This window comes from Hemiscyllium ocellatum, chromosome 19, assembly GCF_020745735.1.
Source record: "Hemiscyllium ocellatum isolate sHemOce1 chromosome 19, sHemOce1.pat.X.cur, whole genome shotgun sequence".
Lineage (NCBI taxonomy): Eukaryota > Metazoa > Chordata > Chondrichthyes > Orectolobiformes > Hemiscylliidae > Hemiscyllium > Hemiscyllium ocellatum.
The window spans coordinates 39,142,613-39,166,980 of NC_083419.1; the positions used below are offsets into that span (position 1 = coordinate 39,142,613).

A 24,368-nucleotide genomic window follows, 5' to 3' on the forward strand; every position below is an offset into this window, starting at 1 on the left:
TATTGGAGTTAAGAATAGCCTTCCCTTTTTTGACTTATTCTTTTCAACAACCTCTTGCTATGCATCTTAATCTTTTCTTCCTCTCCCAACCATTTAAATATTAAATTTCAAGTTTGGCATCACATGATCATTACTTCTTTTCCAGTATTCTGAAACCTTAGTGGCTTCCAGGAACCATTGCTTCTATATTAGAAAAATAATTGAAGTTCAGGGTGAGGGTTAGCAGGTTGCTATAGTTCGCTATCTGGTAGATTTGTTGCCACTGCCCACTTTCTCGGTAGGATTGATTGGCTTGCTTAGTCCAGCATTGTACAGGAAAACCACTTGGTCATCTAACCAGAAGAGGAACTTGTCTTAAACAAGCTGAAATTTACTGTAATAGCAGCAACTATGTTACAAGTTTCACTGCGAGAAGCATCATCTCCAAGATGGAAAGGAAGACCCAGATGGGGAGTCTCACTCCTTCAAGATCTTAATCTGTTCTCCATTATCTCCCCCCCCCCCCCCCCAACCCCTGCAAAAGTCTGTACAACATCATAGTGAGTGGTGCTTAAGTCACTACTCAATACTATATCTTTCAGATTCTTCCATACTTCTCACTTCTGATCACTATCCAATGAATTGAGCCTCACCATCCTCTAACTTTTACTAGAACAGAAACAAATGTTAGTCTATGGTAGGGTGGGTGGGAGGTGAAAGAAAGGTGACAAAAGAGAGTAATTTCTCCCATGACTAATTAACAGTGGAACTGAGCATCAGCAATCTTTCAGTAGACAGTAAGGGGGTAAATACCTAAACAACTTAATGTTATATGCTACTGAACTGAAGCAAATACTCCGTGACTTTCTAATGAAGATTGCTGTGCCTAGTTGTTCTGTTTTGTTTTATTGAAAAATATGGGCATTTTCAACAAATGATGCATTAGAAGTTTATCATTTATTTGGTTTTACATTTATTTAGATTCCCCTAAGTTCCTAACAGAAGATCAGTGTTTTACATTGGCAGCAGATAGCCCTCCTGCTGGATTTAACTTGTGTGCCATCCATACCCCAAGGCCACCAGCAGGGGAGGGAGTAATCCAGTCAATGGACTATTTAAATTTACTTTTTTAATTATTCAGAAATGCAGTCTGCATATTATTCCCCACATCCAATAAGGAGAGCTAGAAGAGAAAATGAATCATATTTATGTAAGACTTCTAAAAAAAAGACAAATGTTTTTGTTATACTGGGCTTTTCTATAAATTATTCATAATGAAACCAGTCGATTCTTCTAATCGACTTTACCTCATGCAGCTATATACATTCCGTTTATGAGATAATCAATTCTGGTATAGTGCCTCCTACTATAGGATTCTGATATCTGTTTACTTAACAAAACCATTGCTACAATTAGAAATAACAAACCAAAAAATAAAGCAGCAATAAGCCCACTCTGAATTTTCATTTTTGAATCATCCATTTGTCCTCCCAATTTGTCCTGTCTTTCCAAAGGTTTTTGGTCCAGCATACTGTTACCTCCATTATTTACTACTCCAGTTATAATCTCAAAGAATGGTGTTTTTGCAGCTGGAACCCTTGATATGGGGGATTGCTCCGTCTTCTTTATGATCAGTTTTGCTATTGAGACTTTACGGGTGGTTAAAAGGTTCTTTGGAAGGATGGTAGTGGTCAAGAGTTTGGTTGTTGTCGTTGGAGTAGTGGTGACTGGGAGTGTGGTTGTTGTCTGAGTGGTGGTGATAGGGAGAGTTGTTGGGAGGGTAGTTGTCCATATAGTGGTGACTGGGAGAGAGGGGGCAATGGTGGCAGAAAGGGTGGTTGCCTGAGTATTAGTAACTAGAAGGGTAGTTGTTGTCTGAGTGGTAGTGATTGGGAGAATTTGTGGGAGAGTGGTGGCTGCCACTGGCTGGATTTTGTTCATCAAGAGCCGAGTCTGGTGATTTGTTCTTGTTAACTGTGTAGAAGTCAATGGCAGACTGGCTAGGAAGGCAGGAACAGTTGTTGATTGGGTAGTTGGGAGAACGGTAGATGTCTTTGATTTGTCAGTAGTCCACATGTAGGTGGTTCGGAGCAACATTGCTACCATTGACACTTTGGGAGTTCTTGTCATGGTTAACTGTTTGGTGGTCACTGGGAAAATGGAAACTTTTGGATAGGTAGAGTAAGACACTGGCTGCATTGTCATCTTTTGGAGAGTAGTGACTATTTGTGTAGAAGCAAGATTAGATGTTGGATTGTTGAGCAGATCAGTAGAAACTCTATGATCTGATGATTGTCCCACTCTGTCAGGAAATCTTTCTTTCATGGACTCATCCAACTCCTTCATACTCGCAAGATCTATGAGCAAAAAGAATACAGTAGAAACATTTATGCATTTTGCTGTTGAAATATGGTAACTTTATGAATTGAAGAGTTTCAGATAGTAATTCTCCCATATTGCAATGGTTCACATAATTTCCTGGGATCTGATTCAAATTCATGCAAGACTGAATGGATAAAAAAGTATTCTTTCTTCTGCAGGCTGTAAGACTCCCATTTGAAATAATAGTTACAGACAGCTCTTCCAATTTTAAGAAAAGCTGACACAATTGGGTATTCGAGTACTGCATTGTGCAATTTCTCATCTCCCAACTCAATTCCTGGAATAAAGCCTCATATAGACAAAGATTACCTAATTATTTCATGTCATACCAGAGAGATTGACACAACAGTAAGGATTTTAGATTTGATGTAGATCTAAGATGCCATTACTTCTCCATCAGAACTAGAAAATTCATGCTCTGTGCTCAAGATCCTGCACCATATATTGCAAAAACTTAAGCAATATGCCTGATAGAGGAATGGTGTATGATCTAATGACAAGGACATGGCTCAGGATGGTATTAATTTTTGCAATGAAAAGGTACAAGATTTACTTTGTATTCTATGCCACATTAGCTCACAAGTTGATGGACCTTGAGTGCACTACATTCAACTTAGTTTCTTGCTTTTGACATGATCGAACCTGGTTGAATAACCTAGCAATGTTAAGAGATTAGACCCCAGTGCAAGAAACTGGAGGCTTAAGCTTTTGCAATAAATGGTGCAGGATCTTGAGCAGTACGTGTAATCAGCACAAGGTTTCCTTGCCCATGTTTAACCTGAAACCACGAGATTTCATGGGGTTCAGAGTCAATGTTGAGGACTCCAACAGCAACTCCCTCCTGAATGTATACCACTGTGCCGCCATCTCTGCTGGGTCTGTCCTGACGGTGAAACAGAACATCCAGGGACGGTAATGATGGTGTCTGGGACATAGACATATTCATAGAATCACACCTTACAGATAATGTCAAGCTGTTCCTGGTCTGGACTGAGAGTTAGCTCTTCCAATTTTGGTATTAGACCCCAGATGTTAGTAAGGATGACACTGCCGTGTTGACAGGGACGATGGTGTTGTTGTCTTATCTGGTATTTAGGCTGATGCAAAGTGGTCCATCTGGTTTCATTTCCTTGTTGAGACTTTGTACTGCTTTTTACAACTGAATGGCTTGGTAGACCATTTCACAGAGGGCAGTTGAGAGTCAATCAAATTGCTGGGGACCTGGAGTCACATGTAAGCCTGGCCAGGTGAGGAGGGCAGATTTCCTTCCCTGAAGAACATTAACGAGCCAGATGGGTTTATTCTCACGATGATTTCATGGTCAGAGATTCTTAATTTCAGATTATTTAAAACATTGAATTCAAATTCCACCATTTACCACTGCAGCATTTGAACCTGGAACCCCAGAACATTAACTGAGTTTCTGGATTAATAGTCTCATGATAATGCTACTTGTTCATCGCCTCCCGACAATCTGTGTTATGTCATGCAATGATGTCATAAGGGGTCAACATGTGATGGGAAAGTGGACAAGCAAAAGAACAGACCTATGTAGATTTTATAGTAAGGCACGTAGAACTGCTTAAAGTAATCAGGCAGCATTAACAAGACCATATAAAAGGAAAATTATTTACCAATTTATTGGAGATTTTTTGAGGAATTAACATGCTGTGAATAAAGGTGAAATGTTTGGTGCACTATACTCAAGTGCTAGAACCTACAGTGGAAATTAAAGTCTTGTGGTTTTAAGGGCTAATGTATTGGCATGGACAGATGATTCGCTAGCTAATGGGAAATTAAAGTAGGCATAAAGGAGGAATGATGAATGAATGAACTCTTTTCCAGTGAGCAGGATGTAATGAGAGGTGTGCCACAGGGATCAGTGCTGAGTCTTCAACCTTTTACTATTTATATTTTAAAAATGGTTTGGATTAAGTGAACCGAAATATGGTTGCTAAGTATTCTGATGACACAAAGATAGGTAGACAATTAAGTTGTGAAGAAGACATAAGGACACTAAAAGGGGATATAGATAAGTCGGGCAAGTGATCAAAGATTTTCAACATATATAATATGGGAGACTGTAAAACTGTCTATCTTGGTAGGGCAACTAATAAAGGAGTATATCATTTCATGATGAGAGATTTCAGCATTCAGAAATCTTGCAGATGACTTGCAAAAACTATTGAAAAAATAGTCTAGTGGGACAGCAAGTAATTAGGAAAGTTAATAGAATGTTTTACAGGGAATTTGAATACAGGCACTTGTGAGATCACATCTAAAATATTGTGTACTGTATTGGTCATCCTATTTAGGATGTAAATGTGTCAGAAGCATTTCAGAGAAGATTTGCAAGACTAAAACCTGGAATGGGCAGGTTAGAAGGTAAGATTGGACAGACCAGGATTGTATCTGTCGATGACTAGAAGAGTAAGAGGCAACTTGATTAAAACACAAGATCCTGCAATGTAACAGGCTGCATGATTAAAAGGCACTTTCTCTTGTGGGAGAATCGAGAGCCAAGGACACAGTTTAATAATAAGTGGTAGACTATTTAAGACAGAGCTGAGGAGCATTTTTTCTCACAGAAGGTTGAGGGTCTTTGGAACTCTTCCTCAAAACGTGGAAGTAGGAGGTCTGAACTTTCTAATGCAGTGTTAAATTGATTCTTGATAAGTAAGTGGCAAAAATGTGTCAAGATTATATGAGAATGTGAAGCAATCAAATCTGACATGATCTTACTGAATGGCAGAGCAGGCTGAAGGAGTTGAGTAACCTATTCCTGCTTCGAATTTATATCTTCATATATAGGTTGATACATTAGTGTCCACCATAACCTTCTATGCCACTATATCCCATATACGTTTTATCTATTTTCTTAACATGCCCTGCCACTTTCAACTTATGCACAAATATCCCAGCTCCCTTTATTCCTATATCCCCTTCAGTTGCATCTTTTATTTTTGTATTATCGCTCATTTATCCTACCAAAATGTATTGTTTCACATTTCTCTGCATTAAATTCATCTCCAACTCGTCCATCTGTTCTGCTTACCTGTTATATTCTCTTCTAGGAGAAAGTGAGGACTGCAGATGCTGGAGATCAGAGCTGAAAATGTGTTGTTGGAAAAGCGCAGCAGGTCAGGCAGCATCCAAGGAGCAGGAGAGTCGACGTTTCGGGCATGAGCCCTTCTTCAGGAATGAGGAAGGGCTCATGCCTGAAACGTTGACTCTCCTGCTCCTTGGATGCTGCCTGACCTGCTGCGCTTTTCCAGCAACACATTTTCAGCTGTTATATTCTCTTGAATTCAATCGCATACTTAACACGGTTCATAAATGCTATTTTGTGGCTTCTGCATATTTTGAAATTGTGCCTTGCATTCTCAAGTCAACGTCATTAATATAGATTAAGAATAGCATTTGTCCTTTATCAAATGTTTTTTTGAGGTATGTCATCATATTATACATATTAACTCCATTTACACTCACTGTTACTAAAACCAAAAACATTCAATCAGGTTAGATAAATATGACCTTCCCCTAACCAATATATGTGCCATATTTCATATTTCTCTAACGGACCTTGTTAATTTTGTTCTGGATTGTTTATAAAAGCTTTGCCATCGCTGCAGATAAACCAACAGGCCTGCAGCTGCTGCTTTATTCCCAACAATGTTTTTTGAACAAGACTATAACATTTTAAATCCTTCATTCTCTGGCACCATCCCCGTACCTAAGAAAACTTAGAATACTTCTGCTGTAAAAATCTTATAAATTTCAACAGAAGTACTAAAAGGGTACTGTAAACACTGAAACAACCAAATCACCTTTAAGACTTTGCATCAGAGTTTCTGTGAAATCTCATACAAATTTCTACTCTAGCCCTACTTTTTAATGAAAGAAGAAGGCAGCTCTGCATTTTTGAGGGAAGATTCCATTCAGGGCTCCCTCAGAAATATGGTGCCATATTTCTTCTGATAGTTCTTTCATAGTTTAGAACATTAAGAAGGAAAGTCATGCTTGTCATTTACAGTAGTCAGCTGCCAAATTTGGAAGTTTAAAAGGTCTTGACAGCTACTTTTAGACAGGTGCTCTCAAAAGGTAAGTATGATGTTAGAGTGCTGGGAAAGTCTGACATAAGACGGTCAAGGGGACAGGGTTCCAGATAAGTAGGATGCCAGCTGGGTAAAGTGCCAGGATGACTGCTAAGTAGAATGCCAGATGTATACAGAGTAAGGTGCCAGTTAAATAAGATGTCAGGTGGATAGAGTGCAAGGTAAATAGGGTGCCAGTTGGAGAGAGGGCAAGGTGCCAGGAGTTGAATACCAGATGGGTCAGGATAGGTTGCCAGATAAGTAGCAAGTGCCAGCTGCCAGCTAACTAGGGGTTAAGGTGCCAGGTGGGTACTGTTGCAGGGTGCAAAATGACAAGGTAAATGTAATGTTCATGATGGTTCGGGGTGGCTGGGAGAAATCGTGAAGGATGGTGGGTCAGAACTGATGGATAGGGAACAGAGTTGGTCTGGTGCCTGGGGATTATCAGATCCAGGTGTGGGGGTTGTAAGTGGCCAGAAGCGGGTGGGAGTGTTACATGATGTGCCTTTAACAAGGATTTATTCTGTCATGTTTCATTGTAAACCTGGTCCTGTGCTGTCTGCTGCTAGTTTTGGTTTTTAAAGATGCATGAATGGGGGGAGTCAGACACACGCGACCCAGGGTTTGCAGGGTTTGCTTGCAGTTGGTAAACTGGGATTTCAGAGGAAGATTCAGCTCTTTGCTGCTGCAAAAAGCTTCGGTTCTCTCGTTTCTGCTTGCAATTGTGTTTCCTTTCTCCTGATCTGGAGATCAAGGAAGGGAGATCTACTTTGCTGAATTTGCCTTTGCTGAGGGTGTTTATTGCTATATTGGAACAGCTAATCAGTAGTAGTTAATATGTATACTACTTTGTTAAGTATTTTGAGAGAGTTACAGTTAAACCAATTCTTTCTTTTCATTTCCATTTATCTGTATTTTAACTGTGTAAGGATAAAGTGTATTTTGCTTAAAGTTGAATAGTTTGACTAATTGCATCTGGAATACAATGCCTTACATATAACTTAAATATATTAAAACATTAGGGTCTAGGCTATTTCCTTGGCATGTTTTAGGGGGTTTGGTCTGGTCTGTAACGGGGGTGTGCAGTATAGAGTCTGTTGAATCATAGCTTAGGAGTTAGACTATGTACTTAATTGTCTTGTTTTTTTCCTAAGTAACTATTTTACTTAATTTAACCAGAACCCTCTTCTCCAAGGAGATTTTTTGGAGGTTTGCATGTATAAAGGAATTGCCTATAGGAATCTCCAGTTCCTTTGACATCTGCTAGATTCCACAGGTATCCCAGTTACAACTCTTTTCTATGCTGGCATAGTGACTGTTTGGCCAATGAAATATCCAGGCCAACTTCATTGTTTATGAAAGCAAATGTCAAGCCTTAGTGGGTTTTTATAAAGTAAGAGAAAGAAACCTGGCACAAATCCCAGGAAAGTGAATTCAGATTTAATTTAAATACTGATACTTAACGAGGCCAGGGAACAAAAACGTTTGCAAGCAATCAAGCATATTAAATGCAGCCAGCCAGAAAAAACTCTATCTAAAATGTGTGCAGATCCCTTTCACTCAAGCATCTGATCCCCTACACCCTGTCTACATCTACAGTGCTAGGAATAAAATCTATTCCCAACAGCACACAGCGGATATTCAATGTTATCTGCGGTATATCATTGTGATATGAATAAATTATTAGTTCTTATTTTTGATTGATAACTCACTCAGGACATCTTTAATGCTCAAAATAAATGCAAGTCTCTGGTATTGCCACTGAAACATCTCATCTATGGCCTAGAACAGGGTTCTACTTCATTCATAAAGATCATGGGCCTTCATTTGTCAATTACAGGAATAAAGGTGACTGGGAGAAGCCTGACAATAAAAAGGGCAACATTACTATTTCGATAGAAATCTAACTTAATATGAATGGATAAATTTACAATGTTGCTAAACAGATGATCATAGGAATTCTTTAATGATATTTTAAAAATGAAATTGAAGTGATATTATTCACAAATATGAATAGCAGATAATATTATTTACTTTTAACATTAATTTTCAAAATGGTGTCAGTTACCTTCACTGGCTATAATGCAGAAGTGAAATAACATGTAATAACATCCGTTTCTAACTTAATCATGTTGGAAATCTAACTAAAAGATAGCAAGGTAAGGTGTAATAAAACGTTATATTCATCACAATGACACTTCTGTACCCTTAAATTAATGTCAAATTTAGCATCAAAGACATTGCACCAACAGAATTGTATGCTGCAGATATCACATGGCCTAATGTCTGTATTGGTTCCCAGCAAGAGTAATTAATCTACTCCCATTTAACCACCTTTTCCTCATTGTCCTGCACATTTCTTTCTGGATTGAATGATCTAATTCTCTTTTGAATGCCCCAATCGAATTTGTCTCTCTCAAGCAATATTTTCCAGATCCTAATGACTTCTTATATATAAACACTTTTTTCACATCGCTATTGAAAATGATTGGTAAATCCTCCAGTCAACAGGAACATATAATCCTTTTTACTCAGTCAAGATCCCTCATGATTTTGAGCACTACAACCAAATCTCCTTCTAATCTGCTCTTCTCCAAGAATAACATTCCCAATTTCTCTAGTTCATTCACATTTCAGAAGTTCCTTACTCTTGGAACCAATTTCACAAATGTTTTCTGCACCCTTTCTAATGTCTTCACATCCTTCCTAAAGTGAACTATCCAGAAATGGAGCAGAGCACCACCCGAGACCAAACCTATGGTTTATGTAGGTTTATCATAACTTCCTTGCTTTTGTACTTTATGTTCCTATTTATAAAACTCAGGATCCTGTATGTTTTAATAAGCATTTTCTCAACTTGCCTTGCATACATTTGGTCCCTCTGCATCTACTCTAACTTTAAAGTTGTATCTTTTGTTTAGTTTTGCCTTTCCTAGTTATTTCTACTAAAATGATTCATTTCACATTTCTTTTGCCTATTATGCCAGCCTATGTCTTATTAAAAATTGAACACCATATCATAGTTCATGTTTCCAAGCTTGTGTCATCCACAAATTTTGAAATTTGTTCCAGGCACATGCAAGTGTAGGTCAAAGAAAGCCAGGACCCAAAATGAGACTGGGAATTGCATTATAAGCCTTCCTTTAGTCTGAAAAACAATGTTCACCATTAATTTCGGTTTCCTGTCAGCCAATTTCATATCCCTGTTGCCCTGGTCCCATTTATTCCGTTCAATCTAATTGGCTGAGAAGCCTGCTATGTGGTACTTTATGAAGTGCGTTGCGGAAGTCCATTTACCCCACATTGTCTGCATTATCCACGTTAACACTGTTACCTTTTCAAAACCTCAATTTAATTTATTAATAATCACACAGTTTATTAATACGCAGAACATATTCATGCTGGCATTCTTTAATTTATCCACATTTGCCCAAGTGACTGTTAATTTTGTCCTGTGTTGTCATTTCATGAGCTTCCCTGCCACCAAGATTAAACTACCAAGCCTGTACTTGCTGAGCTTACCGATACACCCTTTCATGAACGCTCCAATCCTCTTGCACCACTCCTGGATTGGGCCAGAAACTCTGTAATGTTCACTTTCATATCCCTTTGTATCTGGGCTGTGTCTCAGCTAATTCTCGTGGCTTAACAACTATAAATATCCATTGTCTTTCTCTGTCAATTTTAAGCCCATTTAAGGCTTTAATTTCTTCCTCTTCCATACTGACCTGAGCAATATCTTCTTTCTCAGTGAAGACAGATATAATCATTGAGTACCTCAGGAATGTCCCGGTCTCCACTTGTACACTCCCTTTTAGGTCTCTAATCAGCCTTGCTCCCTCCTTTTATCATCCTTTCCCTATTAATATACCAAGAATAATTTGGGATGCCTTTGTATGTTAGCTGTCCATCTCTTTTCATAATCTATCTTTGCTTTTCATATCTTCTTTTCCCCACTTCTGCTCTGAATTTTCTAAATGGAGCATAGTTTTCAACTGTGTTCTCCAACTGGCATCTTCTTTATGCATCCTTTTTCTACTTCACTTTACATTTGTTTATCCAAACTTTTCCCTCATGTGAATCTTATTTCCACTGTACCTGATCTATCCATTGTTTAAAAGTAGCCCATTGTTCCTTTCCAGTTTTTCTTGGCAATTTATCTAGGTCACCTCTCCTCTCATCCCTTCCTCAATTAATTGTTTTTATTCTGGCTTGCATTCAGATATATTACATTTAGATACAGTAAGCAAATTTATCTTAAAAATTAAATTTAACACATTTTTAATCAGACGGTAGCCTATAAAACCAAAATGACAAAGTTACCTCTTTGTATAAACTGGCTTACATATCCCTCCGAAGACATCAATGGACAAGCATCTTTGTTTGGACAGTAGAAAAGGTAGCAATTTTGAAAAGACGAATTATTTCTTCGATTAAACGTCATAAAATTGCACAGGTTTTCTCCTTCCATTTAAAAACAGAAAAATAAAACGTTTAGTTCATCAAACTTCTATTATTTTAATTAATCCACAGCTCTCCGGTCTATTAAGGTAAACAGAGCAAATGAAGCCTGTGGTAGAATATCAGACTAAAGCAGTAAAGAATCTGCATTTTCTGACTTTCCTGCAGATATCACACTAAACCATTATCTGTCATCTTAAGGTTTGGAGGTGAAAGTTGGCCAGGAACAGTTGGAATTATTGCAATGGAGATTTTGACTTTTTAAAAAGTTAATTCATGGGATGTGCCATCATTAGTTTGGCCAACATTTATTGCCCATCCCTAACTTGCTTTCAGAAAGTGTTGGTGAGCTGCCTTCTTGAACTGCTGAAGTCCATTTGTTGCAAGTTGGCCACAGTATGGTTAGGGAGAGAGTTCCAGGATTTTGACTCAATGACTGTTGGACAAGCAACCAGCAGAATAGATCAGCAATGTATCAAGGTAGATTTTAAGTTCTGATCAATGTTTGAAGCCAACCAGTGAACTATGTGAGTCTCAATGCTGTTTGCCACCATTGGGCATGGAATGGCAACCAGCTGGAACATTGCCATTAGTTGTGACAGGTCTCAGGATGGGATGGGATGGGCATGGGGATGACATGATTGAGCTAACAGCTCCACATCATTTGTGGGTAGCTCCAGAGGAGAAAGTGAGGACTGCAGATGCCGAAGATCAGAGTTAGAAAGTGTGGTGCTGGAAAAGCACAGTGGACAGGCAACATCTGAGGAGCAGGAGAGACAATGTTTCAAGCATAAGATCTTCATCAGCTCTCATTCCCACTGAATCTAGTGCTCCAGAACAAAATCCTTCTGGGATCTTCTTTGTACTATAATTGCCAAATGATTCTGAGCAGAGCAGATAGGATACATGGTTCATCCAGTACACTTCACAAAATCCCAAAAGGAGTTCAATGGATATATTCTGTGATGCTGCTTGTTAGAATGGCACACAGGCTTTTGGAGGAGGGAGTCAGTTGGCCAGATGGTCAGTTTGCAATGTAGAGTAATGGCAACAGTGTGGGTTCAATTCCTGCACTGACTGAAGGGTTCTCCTTCTCAACTTCTCCCTTTGCCTGAGGCAAGATGACCCTCAGTTTAAAGCACCACCAAGTCATTTCTCTCTGAGAGAGCAGTCCTATGGTCTGGTAGGATGATGGTGACTTAACCTTTACACAAGATTATTTGTCCACAATGCATTTTGAATGTAAGTTATTGTTGAATTTACTTTTTGAATCATTGCGTAAAATTACTCCTTCAACATACTACCATAATATAATTGGTGAAAATCTTTCTTTTTAAAAAAAACTGCATTTCCATGAAACATTTCCTGTACGAAATTAGTATTAAACTACGTGAAAAAAGGAAACTGGGAGAAAATGACGACTGCAAATGCTGGAGATCAGAGTTGAGAGTGTGGTGCTAGAAAAGCACAGCAGGTCAGGCAGCATCCGAACGATAACTGTTTAATTAATACAGCTAAGCAGGGGTTAAAACACAAGATATAAGCCTTTTAAATCATAGTGTCAACTCACCAACTGTAGTAACTTGATTTTAAGTGACTTAAAAAAGTTTTAAATAGTTTTCATAATTTGTTAGAACAGGCACCAGTTTCTCAGTAACTTTAACTGCCTTTTCAGAGACCCACCAATGAGCAATATTAGTAGGAACTTCCAATGGTAAGGGTGGAACAGTCTGGTACTACTACAATAGTTTTGCAACTAGTGCAATAAATTGTGGAAATTCTAGTTGTGTGGAGTGTAATTTGATTTCACAACTCTTTGCAGCAGTTTACACCAGTTTTGAACAAATTACTTGAAAAAATCCATTGCAATCAAGCAAAAATTCCAGAATAATAATTTACATTGTCAGATCTTCACTACTTTTCACAAGAGACATAGATAAATGAATCCAAAAAGTGATAATTTGGAGCAATTTGGTGGTATCCACACTCTGGAATCTGGTTGCTCTGCCTTCCAAAGTCCAGACAAATGGTATATTCTTCTCTTTTGGCTGTAGGAGAAGCAGACAGAAATGGGTACTACAGATGCTGGAGATTAGAGTCAAGATTAGAGTGGTGCTGGAAAAGCACAGCAGGTCAGACAGCATCCGAGGAGCAGGAAAATGGACATTTCGGGCAAAAGCTCTTCATCAGGAAAAGCAGTCTTCTCAGTAGGGGAAGCAGGTCTTTCAGATCTAACTGAGGTCTTTATAATTTTGTACACCTCAGTTAAGTCTATCCAAAATTTCTTCATAGCTGCAATTTTCAAGCCCTAGCAATATCTTCTAAGTCTCCTCTGCACTCTCTTCAGGCTGCTTATGTCCTTCCTCTAATGTAGCAACCAGAATTCCAGCAGTCACATTAGCACCATTTTTTGAAATTCCAGCATTTCATTCCTGCTTTTGCATTTTATACCTTATCCAGTAAAGGCCAGAAATTCCCTGGATTTCTTTTTCATCTTACACATCTGTCCTGACATCTTAAAGAACCCATGGGCATACACTTCAAGTGCTGACTTAGAGTCATAGAGATGTACAGCACGGAAACAGACCCTTTGTCCAACCAGTCCATGCCGACCAGATATCCCAACCCAATAGAGTCCCACCTGCAGCACCCGGCCCATATCCCTCCAAACCCTTCCTATTCATATACCCATCCAGATGCCTCTTTAAATGTTGCAATTATACCAGGCTCCACCACCTCCTCTGGTAGCTCATTCCATACCCGTACCATCCTCTGCGTGAAAAAGTTGCCCCTTAGGTCTCTTATATCTTTCCCCTCTCAACCTAAACCTATGCTGTCTAGTTCTGGACTCCCTGACCCCAGGGAAAAGACTTTGTCTATTTATCCTATCCATGCCCCTCATAATTTTGTAAACCTCTATAAGGTCACCCCTCAGCCTCCGATGCTCCACGGAAAACAGCCCCAGCCTGTTCAGCCTCTCCCTGTAGCTCAAATCCTCCAAGCCTGGCAACGTCCTTGTAAATCTTTTCTGAACCCTTTCAAGTTTCACAACATTTTTCCAATAGGAAGGAGACCAAAATTGCACGCAATATTCTAACAGTGGCCTAACCAATGTTCTGTACAACCGCAACATGACTTCCCAACTCCTGTACTCAACACTCTGACCAATAAAGGAAAGCATCTCAAACGCCTTCTTCCCTATCCTATCTACCTGAAACTCCACTTTCAAGGAGCTATGAACCTGCACTCCAACGTCTCTTTGTTCGGCAACACCCCCTAGGACCTTACCATTAAGTGTATAAGTCCTGCTAAGATTTGCTTTCCCAAAATGTAGTACCTCACATTTATCTGAATTAAACTCCATCTGCCACTTCTCAGTCCATTGACCTATCTGGTCCAAATCCTGTTGTAATCTGAGGTAACCCTCTTCGCTGTCCACTACACCTCCAATTTTGGTGTCATCTACAAACTTCTTCTACCTATTTCAATATCCTCCCACTAATGGTGTATTTCCTGGTTTTGATTGCCCTTCCCAAATGCGTTACCTTACATTTCTCTGGAACTGAATTTTATTTGTCACATTTCCGCCTGCTCAAACAAACCATTGATGTAATTCTAGAGTCAAAAATATTTTCTTGACTATTAACTTCTACAGCCAATGTTTGTGTGATCTGCAAGTTACCCAATCAGGACTGCAATATTTAAGACCAGATCATACAACAAATAGCAAGGGAATGTCTACTAGAATGTCTGCTTTATTCCCATCCTCTATGAAGGTAGAGACAAAATAACTATTAAGAACCCCTTGCACATCGTCGACATCCATTCAGAAGTTACTTTATACATTCGATAGGATGTCCCCTTTCTTAGTTATCCTCCTGCTCTTAATGTTTTTATGGTTTCCTTGATTTTACCTGACAATATATTCTCTCTTTGCTTTCTTAATTTTCTTTCTTACTTCAGAGTCATACTTGGTCCAACTCGTGCATGCTGACCAGATATCACTCCTGTACTTTTTATATTCTCCTAGATTTTCTACAGAATTAAGTTAATTGTGACTGTCATAAGGTTTCTTCTGCTTTATTTCATGCTGTATGTTTTGTGAGTTGGTTAGCTCAGTTGGCCAGATAGCTGGTTTGTGATGCAGGAGTGATACCAGCAGCATGGGTTCTATTCCTGCACTGGCTGGGGTTACCATGAAGGACTCTCCATATCAACCTCTCCCCTTGCCTGAGATGTGTTGACTCTAAGGCTAAACCCTCCATCCATTGTCTCTCTTTAATGTGAGAGCAGCCCTATGGTCACTTTACTTCTGTATCTGTAAAACTAGGAGGATCTACATTTAGCAGTAGTGGACCTTTTTCTTTGCGGGTACAAGTTTACACTTTTGAATGCCTTCTACAGTTTTCCTTCAATTGGTTTATCCAGTCCACCATCACCAGAACACCCCTCTGTTTTGTAATATTTATCTTTCGCCAATTTGGAACTTTTATTCTATTCCATCTTTATTCTTTGCTATAATAATGCTAAATCTAAATACAGTATATCTGTAACGATCAGCCAACGTTATGTAAATCTTTCTTTTTGGAATTGTTATATGCTGGCTAAACATGTTCTCTTGGATACTGTTCAAGACTTTTGTACTCTGTACCCTTTCCAATGTTCATATCTCACTTAATTTAAGGTTAAAGTCCATAACCACATAATACATAGGAGCAGAAATAAGCTATTTGTGCAATGAATCCACTCTTCCATTCAATGAGATCATGTCTGTTCTAATAATCTTAACTCTACTTTCCCACCTTTTCACCATGATCATTGATTCCCTTTCTGATTAAAAATATCTATATCAGTCTTGAATATACTTAATAACCCAGCCACTAAAGTTCTCTTCAGTAAAGAATTCCACAAATTCACTGCCCCCAGAGAAAAACCTCTGCCTCATTTCCGTCTCAAATGGGTGACCCCTCACTCAGATTATGCTGTCTGGTCCTGCCTTCTCAAAGGGTAACAAATTCTCTAAATCTACCAATAAGCACCCCAACAAATATTTTTCAATAAGGTCTTTTCTGGTTCTTTGGAACTACAATAAGTCCAATTGACTCAACATCCCCTAATGAGAAAATCTGTCCAAAACCAGAATCAACCTAAAGAACCTTCTCTGGACTACCACCAACGCCAGGATATGTTTCATTAGAAAAGCAGATAAGTACTGTTCACAGTATTCATTATGTGGTCTGACTAGTGCCTTATATAATTTTAGCAAGACTCCTTATTTCTATTTCGAAAGGAATGGAGTTTAAAGGCCAACAGTCCATTCAGCTTCCCGATTACCCCTGAACTTACTGCCAGCTTTTTATGATTCATGTAGGAGTACATCCAAATCCCTATATGTACAGCTTTTTTCAATCTTTTCCATTTAATTAATATTCATCTCTTCTATTCTTCATGCTAAAGTGCACAACCTCATATTTTCTCAAATCATTTTCCATCTACCATGTTTTTTTTTCCCCACTGACTTGACGTTTCTCTCCCTGCATGAACTCTATCATTCTCTTCACTTACCTTGACACGTATTTATGTCATCCGCAACTTGGCTATCCAAGTCATTAATTTATATTGTGACCCCAGCACTGAATCCTGTGGCACTTGACTCATTATACGTTGCCATCCTGAAAAAGGCCCCTTTGTCCCAAATTTCTGTCTTCTAGTAATCAACCCTACATCCATATGAATTTTCCCAATGACAGATAATAATTGGCTGAAAGTTAAATAATTTTGTCTCCTTCCCTTTTTGAATTAGGGTGTTACACTGGCAATGTTCCAAACCTCTGCAACCTTTTCAGAATCTAAGGATTCTTAGAAGATTGCAATCATTGAATCCACTATTTCTGAAAAATCCTAGGATGCAACCCATAAGTCTCTAACTATTATTGCCCTATTGGTTTTGTACTCAGACATTGACTATATATTTGTTATTCTATCTCCCTTCCACCACTTAGGGGTCGATATTATATGCTCCGAGCAGTGTGACTGCCCCTTTTTTATTTCTTTGTTTGACCTCTATGGCATTTGACAATTAATTTAGTATTTCTATCATCCGTACAGCTGTTATTAACTTTTTAACCAATTTTTACACCCCCACTATTTTTGTCCCCATCTACCCTACCTGAAGACTATATCCAGTGATGTAGAGGTGTCACTTTTGTTCATATTTAAGCCAGGATGCAGCCATATGTCTAACTGTGCCCTCAGCTCATTTGATTTTATTTGCCATATCCCTTGTATTTACATATTTAATGCTGCCAAATTCCTGTGGTGTATACTTTTTAATTTGTGCTTTCTTCATCTTGCAGAGTCATTCACTAATTTTCTGTCTTCCCCTCCCTGCTCAGAATTTGTTCTATCTGAAACTGCCCGCTGGGTTCCACGCCCCTCTTGCATGAATCCTCCCCACAGCACTGGCGAACCTCAGTGAGAATATTCATCCCAATCTTGCTCAGATATAGAGTGTTTGCACAGATACCATTTTCCACAGCACCAGATATAATGCCTCAGAAATCTGATGGCTTGCCCCCTAGACCACCTTTCCAACCATGTATTTAATTGCTTATTCAGCTGCTTCCAACCTCAATAGCATGTACAACTGAGAGCAATTCTTTTTAATTCATTTCTGTGGGATGTGGGCATTGCTGGCTGGCCAGCATTTTATTGCCTTCCCCTAGTTGCCCTTGAGAAGGTGGTGGTGAGCTGCTTTCTTGAGCCGCTGCAGTCCACCTTCTGTGGGTTGACCCACAATGCCATTATGGATGGAATTCCAAGATTTTGACCCAGTGCCAGTGAAGGAATAGTGATATATTTCCAAGTCAGGATGGCGAATGGCTTGGTTGGGTGGGGGGGGGTGAAATCTTGAAGGTGGTTGTGTTCCCAATTACCTGCAGCCCATGTCCTTCTACTTGTAAGAGGCCTGAGGATCTTTGGTGAATTTCTGCAGGGCTGAGTGTTGGTCGTGGAGGGAGTGGATGCTCATCATTGGAGTGCCAATGTAACGTACGGGTTGTTTTGTCCTGGATGACATCAAGCTTCTTGTGTATTGTTGGAGCTGGTTTTAAGTTTCTTTCCTAGATTGCTACAAATATGCTTTCAGGGCCTCATTCCCTTTCTTGCTAAGTTCTTGGTATCAACATAGACCACAACTTCAGGCTGTTCACCTTCCCCCCGAAGAATGTTGTACAGCTGCTCAATGACATCCTTGAGTCATAGAGGTATACAGCACGACAACACATCCATGTCAATGAGGTTTCCTACACTGAACTAATCCCATTTGCTATTTGTTTGGCCTATATCCCTCTAAATCTTTCCTATCCATCTACCTGTCCAAATGTCTTCTAGCTTTTGTAACTAGCACTTCCTCTGGCAGCTCATTCCATGCTTGCATCACCCTCTATGTGAAAATGTTGCCCCTCAGGTCCTTTTAAATCTTTCTCTTTTCATCTTAAACTTTTGCCTTCTAGTTTTGGGAGGCAATGCACCATCTTAGAATCATGTTTATCGCCAAAAGAAATGCCTGCCTCTTGCTGTAACTAACAAATTCCCTACAATTACCGCTCTTTACTTGCTCCTTTCCTGTACGGCTGAGTCTATCATGGTTCCACAAACTTGGCTCTGACTGCACTCCTCCAGGGACCCAATATCCTCTCTAGTAGTCAAAACGGAAAACTGATTCACAAGCAGGTCCTCAGGGAGCTGCTGTGCTCCCTGTCTGGTTCTCCTGGATGGCATGGTTGCTACCCATCCCCATTCTGCCCGTGTGTTCCTGACCTGCAGCATGACCACTTCTTGGAATGCATTAGGCATGTAGTCGTCAGCCTCACTGATACACTTACTAGTACTACAAATCCAACTATCAATCAACCTTTGACTTCACAGAAAAGTCTCTGATTTTATTTCCTGGTGAAGCTGAAGCTGTCACAGCCATCTCCACATTCCTGTCCTGAAGGTAAGTTCCTGACACCCAATCAATCTTTGGTCAAACCTTACCCGGACTGGCTGCCCTGTCGTTTCCTGTCACCTTATAGCTTTCCTGTGTTGTCACTGTTCACTCAAAAACCTAAAGGGATGCTATGATAATTTCATGGTTACCATTTCCGAGACAAGCTTTTTTTCAAAATTTAATCTTTGAATTCAAATACCAGCTGACATTTGAATTCATGTCTCCACAGCACTAGCCCAAGAGTCAGGATTGCTAGTCCAGTGACATCACCACATTTCACTTCTATTGTGCAAGACAGACAGATAGAATTAACCTGAAACATTACCTCCATGTCTCTCTGCACAGATGCTCCCTGATCTGCTAAGTATTATCGGAATTTTCTCTTTTGCAAAAAGCCACATAGTTTTCAATTTTTTGGAACATAGATGGAAATAGAAGTTGGACTGCTTTAAGTGAAAAACAAGGAAGCTCTGTAACTTGAAAAACAAGTGTTGCACATTGTTAAGCTGTGCCATATGTTGTTTTTTTTGGAAGCAAAAGGAGAGGAAGTTGAAACCAAATGACACCAAGAATCTTTTAAGTTAAGAAAACTTTGCCTGGCACCAACATTTTGACTGGTTCCACCGTAGCAGGTTAAAATGCAAGTGCACAGAGCAGTAGAGAGTGAAAACATACAGTCTGCAAACAACATTCTCTCTCCTTCTCTGTGTAGGAAAATACCTAGAAATCCCCATAAAGCTGAAAAGAAATAATTTACACAGGGAAAAATTAAAGTTTACTGAATTGAAGGAAGACCACCATCGTATAGATAACAATGCCACATCATTGCAGAAAATCAGAAGATCATACATGAAAAAGGACTTTCCACCTTCTGGTCCGGACTTTGGATCTTTGGAATTTTGTTTATCCACTCTATTCTTTCTTCCACTCAAACATTAAACTAGTTTACTTTTGTCTGTCTCAATTGTACATTTTTGGGGTTGAAAGGGTAAAATTTAAGTTTCAAAAATCAGGAATCTTTTCTTTTTACGGTTCTTAAAGTTAAGTATTAAAATACGTAGATTTTATTTAACTGTTACTGAGGAGGCCTGATGTGGTTAGCATTTGTCTTGGGTAACAGGCAGCCAGGCAAATTGGTCATTTTGGTGGGATCACTGGAATTTTTATACACTTTGTAACAACTTATGGATCAGTGGGGGTATGACTATTAGCGCACCATTCCCAGACGTGAAAGATTTTACCAGCCTAGGTGTTACAATCTACTTGTTGGTGTCTATTCACCTCAAAAGATCAACTTCCCTCTGATCACACCATTTAGATGGAAAACCCGTTAACCCCAGTTGTTGCTATGACAAAAATAAAGAGACTATCATAGACATACAGTCTGTAGCTGACTGCAGTGCTCGTCTACTTTGCACCAGACTCACAAGCCACTTTTCAAATTCTTCAATTCTACCAACAAAAACATTTGATTTGTACTTAGATATTGCCAAAGCAAAATTCATATCATCCCATCAAATGAGCCAATTATTCCACCCCTATATTTGTTGAAAAGACTCTAGAACATGTTGAGTATTTCCCATACCTCGGCAGTCACCTTTCTCAAAAAGCAGCACCACCTCAGCCTTTACAAACAATCGCAATGAGTGTTTGGCAAGAGGCCTCCACAAGCCAACAAAAGACTTAATATACAGAGCTTTTGTTGTCACAAGATCTTACTGCAGTGAAATAAAAGAACTCTGAAGAAATTCCATCAATGCCTTCACTACATCCTCCAGATTCAATGGAAGAATGCATCAAACCAATGTTGATGTCCTTCCTGAAGCCTACTCCACAAGCAGTCAGAAAAGAAATTCTGCAAAATCAACTTTGGCATACTGGACATGTTGCCCAGATCACCAAAAACTGCTTCTCCCCTTTAGGTCCTGTTTTCTCAACTCTCAAACAACTAGAGGAGGGCAAATCAAATGCTTCAAAGATAGTTGGAGGCTCCCCTTGGAGCGAGGCAGCATTGAGATTAATGATCGATTAATGCTACCAGTTGCTCAGAATAGTGACAACTTATCCAGCAAGATGCTTCATGCTTTGAGTCACAACTTAATGATGAGGCAGAGCAGTGGCAGGAGGAGAAAAGGAAAGGAAATAATTCCCCTAGTCTGAATCCCACTACCTAATGGGGCACCTTGTCCCTTGTGCCCAAAGTTTTGCTGGTCAAGATTCAGTTTGGTCAATCACATGAAGACCATTGGTAGAAAATCACAAGTCGGGCTGGACATCATCCTCAAAACAAGGGACAGGTGAGGACAATAGCAATCAATTTGTCTTAACAATAATTTTAGCCAACCCAGATGATGTTTTGGTCAATGAACAATGTTTTGGTCACTTTTCTACTATTCAAACACAAGAATATTTTGGTTGTTTGTTTAACACATAGAAACTGATATATCATACAATATCAAATACCTTAGCAAATCATTACTTACCTATTAAAGGTCGGCCAGTACAGCACTCATTATGGCACTCCTCCAAGCTGTCAGTGCGGAAAGGTTCCAAGCTTTTCAGCCCTTTTGTTAGGGCAATTTTTATGTCAACTATGGTATCCATGGTATTTGAGAAAGTGCATTTGGACTCTTGCAATAGACTCTTGTGGTTTGTCAGTATTGCCCAGAGCAACAACAGAAATGATTCACTGTGATGCCAAAGCATATTGACTTACAAATTTTCAGGCACTTAATTGACAATGACTGTGCACATATTAGATGCAGTAACACAGAATATTAGACAGTTTGGAGAGTGCTGTGTTTTCAAAAAGCAATGGAAACCAAATCCTGTAAATTTGGAAATAAAAAAAGATTAATTTGTCACTTTTAAATCATACATGATTCAAATGATCTAAAAGCAGCTGTAAAGCTTTACCAATAACCTGAACAATTTTATATCAAACTTTTCGGTACACTTCAATGACCAAAATACTGAAACATTTTGAACCACACAGTTAAACAGCATTTAAAAGTGACTGCCTAATAACAGTGTTTGGATTGGATAGAAGTAAGAAGTTTGACACAGTTGAGAGGAGAGCGAACAATTGGGGTTCAGACCTTCAATCTTGCGAACAAGTAAAATCACTCACTCTCACTGTTAGTGGACAGAAATAAGACTCTAAAGAGCTTGAAAACAAATATCTTATAAACTTAAGTCAAGGTCTAAATTCAACTGAACAATTACTGAATTAAGGATCTGCATAGTTAACAACAATGAGATATCATTGCCAGAAACCAAAAAACTACTCTAACAAAGCAATTTCATTTCCCCTTTTGGATTGGACTCAGATTGACAGACTTTGTGCCATTTTCCTTATGTTCCTTATCGATGGCATTGCTGAAAGGACTGTTTATCTCATCTGTATTGTCCATTGGAGTTTTCTTTATCTTGATAGTAGCTACAGTCAGGCATTAACCATGAGATTAAATTGATCCTATTGTATATCCCTCCACACATTTCTTATTCATGTTCTTATCCAAATGTCTTTGAAATATTCTGCATCCACCACTTCCTCTGAAAGTTCATTCCACACACAAACCACTCTCTCTGTAAAAAGGTTGCCCTTCATGTCTTTAAATTTCTTTATGTACCCTAAAATTATGCCCTCTACTCTTGAAATCCCCCACCTAGAAAAAAGACACCCACCATTTGCCTTATTTATACCCATGATTTTATAAACCTTTAGAATGTCACCTCTTAACCTCCTATGCTCCAGTGAAGAAAATCCCAGCCTTTCCAGCCTCTCCTTACAATTCAAACCCTCCATTCCCAGCAACAAACTGGTAAATCTCTTCTGAACCCTCTCCAGCTTAATTATATTCTTCCTGTAACAGGGAGAACAGAACTGGATACAGTGCTCCAGAAGAGGTTTCACCAATGTCTAACACTACCTCAACATAACATCCCAACTCCTGTACTCAAAGGTCTGAGTAATGAAGGCAAGCGTGAAAAATACCTTCTTAACCACCCTGTCTCTTTGTGACACAATCTTCAAAGAATTATGTACCTGAACCCCCTAGGTCCCTCTGTTCTACAACACCACTCAGGCCTTATTTTTAATTGCGTAAATCCTGACCTTGTTTGTTTTGCTAAAAGCAATCATTTGCAGTTATCCAAATTAAACTCCATCTGCCACTCTTCAGCCCATTGACTCAATTGATCAAGATTCCTTTGTAATTTTAGATAACCTTCTTCTCTGTCTACTAGAACATCAATTTTGGCGTCATCTGCAAACTTATTAACCATACCTTCTATATTGTCATCTAAATCATTTATGTAAATGACAAACACAAAAGAGGCCCCAGCACCGATCCCTGTGGAACGCCACTGGTCACAGGCCTCCAATCCAAAAAAACAGCCTTCCACCATCACTCCCTCTCTTCTGCCATTATCCAATTGACAAGCTCACCCTGAATCCCATGTAATCTAATTTTACTAATTAGTCTATCGTGTGGAACCTTGCCAAAGATTTTACTAAAGTCCAAGTAAATAATGCGCACTCTGCCCTGCCCTCAATCTTCTTGGTTACTTCCTCAAAAACTCAATCAAGTTTGTGAGACACGATTTCCCTCACACAAAACCATACTGACTATCCCTGATCAGTCCTTGCCTCTCCAAATGCAGATAAATTCTATCTTTCAGAATCACGTCCAACAACTTACCCACCACCAAAGTCAGACTGACAACTCGATAGCTCCCAGGCTTCTACTTGCATCCCTTCTTAAACAAAAGCACAAACATTAGCCACTGTCCAGTCACCCAGCACATCACCCGTAATTATGGATGACACAACGGGCACAGTAATGTCTTTCCTATCTTCCTACAATGCCCTGGGATACACTTGATTAGGTCTGAGAGATTTATCCACCCTTATATTTTGTAAGATGTCATTCCATTCTCTCAGCTTTCCTATTTCAGTTCTAATAATGTGACCTTCCAAAATAATATTTTCAATATGTATTCGTTTTGCCCCATTGTGTGAGGAAATTGCTCCTCAGCATGTCCATTCAGAGACATCTGCTCTCACCATTCCCCATTCCCCTTCCATACAGAATTACACTGCTGTGTACTTGATCTTACCTTTCATCAGCCTTCACATTCATTAAATCTTTCACCATTTCCACCATTATCAAACAACTTCCCTCAACTTCCCTCTCAGCATTCTGGAGACTGTTCCCTCAACGATATTCTGATCCATTCCTCATCCATCCCAAACGAGGCTGCCCTGTCCCACAGCACCTTCACATACAGGAGATGCAACACCTGTCCTTTTGCATTCTCCCTTCTCAACATCATCACCCCCAAACATTTTTCCAAGTGAAACTGTGATTAACTTTTTTTTGGTAAACAAATATTTTCATTAAAGACCTTTTTTAAATCTTTTACAAAACATGTATATACAAATAAAAGGAATAGCA

At 39.2% G+C, this 24,368-nt stretch overlaps 1 protein-coding gene across 2 annotated transcripts in view; it reads right to left on the bottom strand.

Moving 5' to 3' along the window:
- Window positions 1–917: 917 nt before the first annotated feature.
- LOC132824943 (MANSC domain-containing protein 1-like) overlaps window positions 918–24,368 on the bottom strand; it is a 29,154-nt gene continuing 5,703 nt past the window's right edge. For both annotated transcript variants that reach the window (XM_060839839.1, XM_060839838.1), the window contains exons 3-5: window positions 21,393–21,737; window positions 10,779–10,919; window positions 918–2,336 (exon numbers count right to left, since the gene is read on the bottom strand). In XM_060839839.1, the coding sequence (XP_060695822.1) occupies window positions 1,288–2,336; window positions 10,779–10,919; window positions 21,393–21,615 (1,413 nt within the window). In that variant the 5' untranslated portion in view covers window positions 21,616–21,737 and the 3' untranslated portion in view covers window positions 918–1,287. The remainder of the gene's footprint in view (window positions 2,337–10,778; window positions 10,920–21,392; window positions 21,738–24,368) is intronic.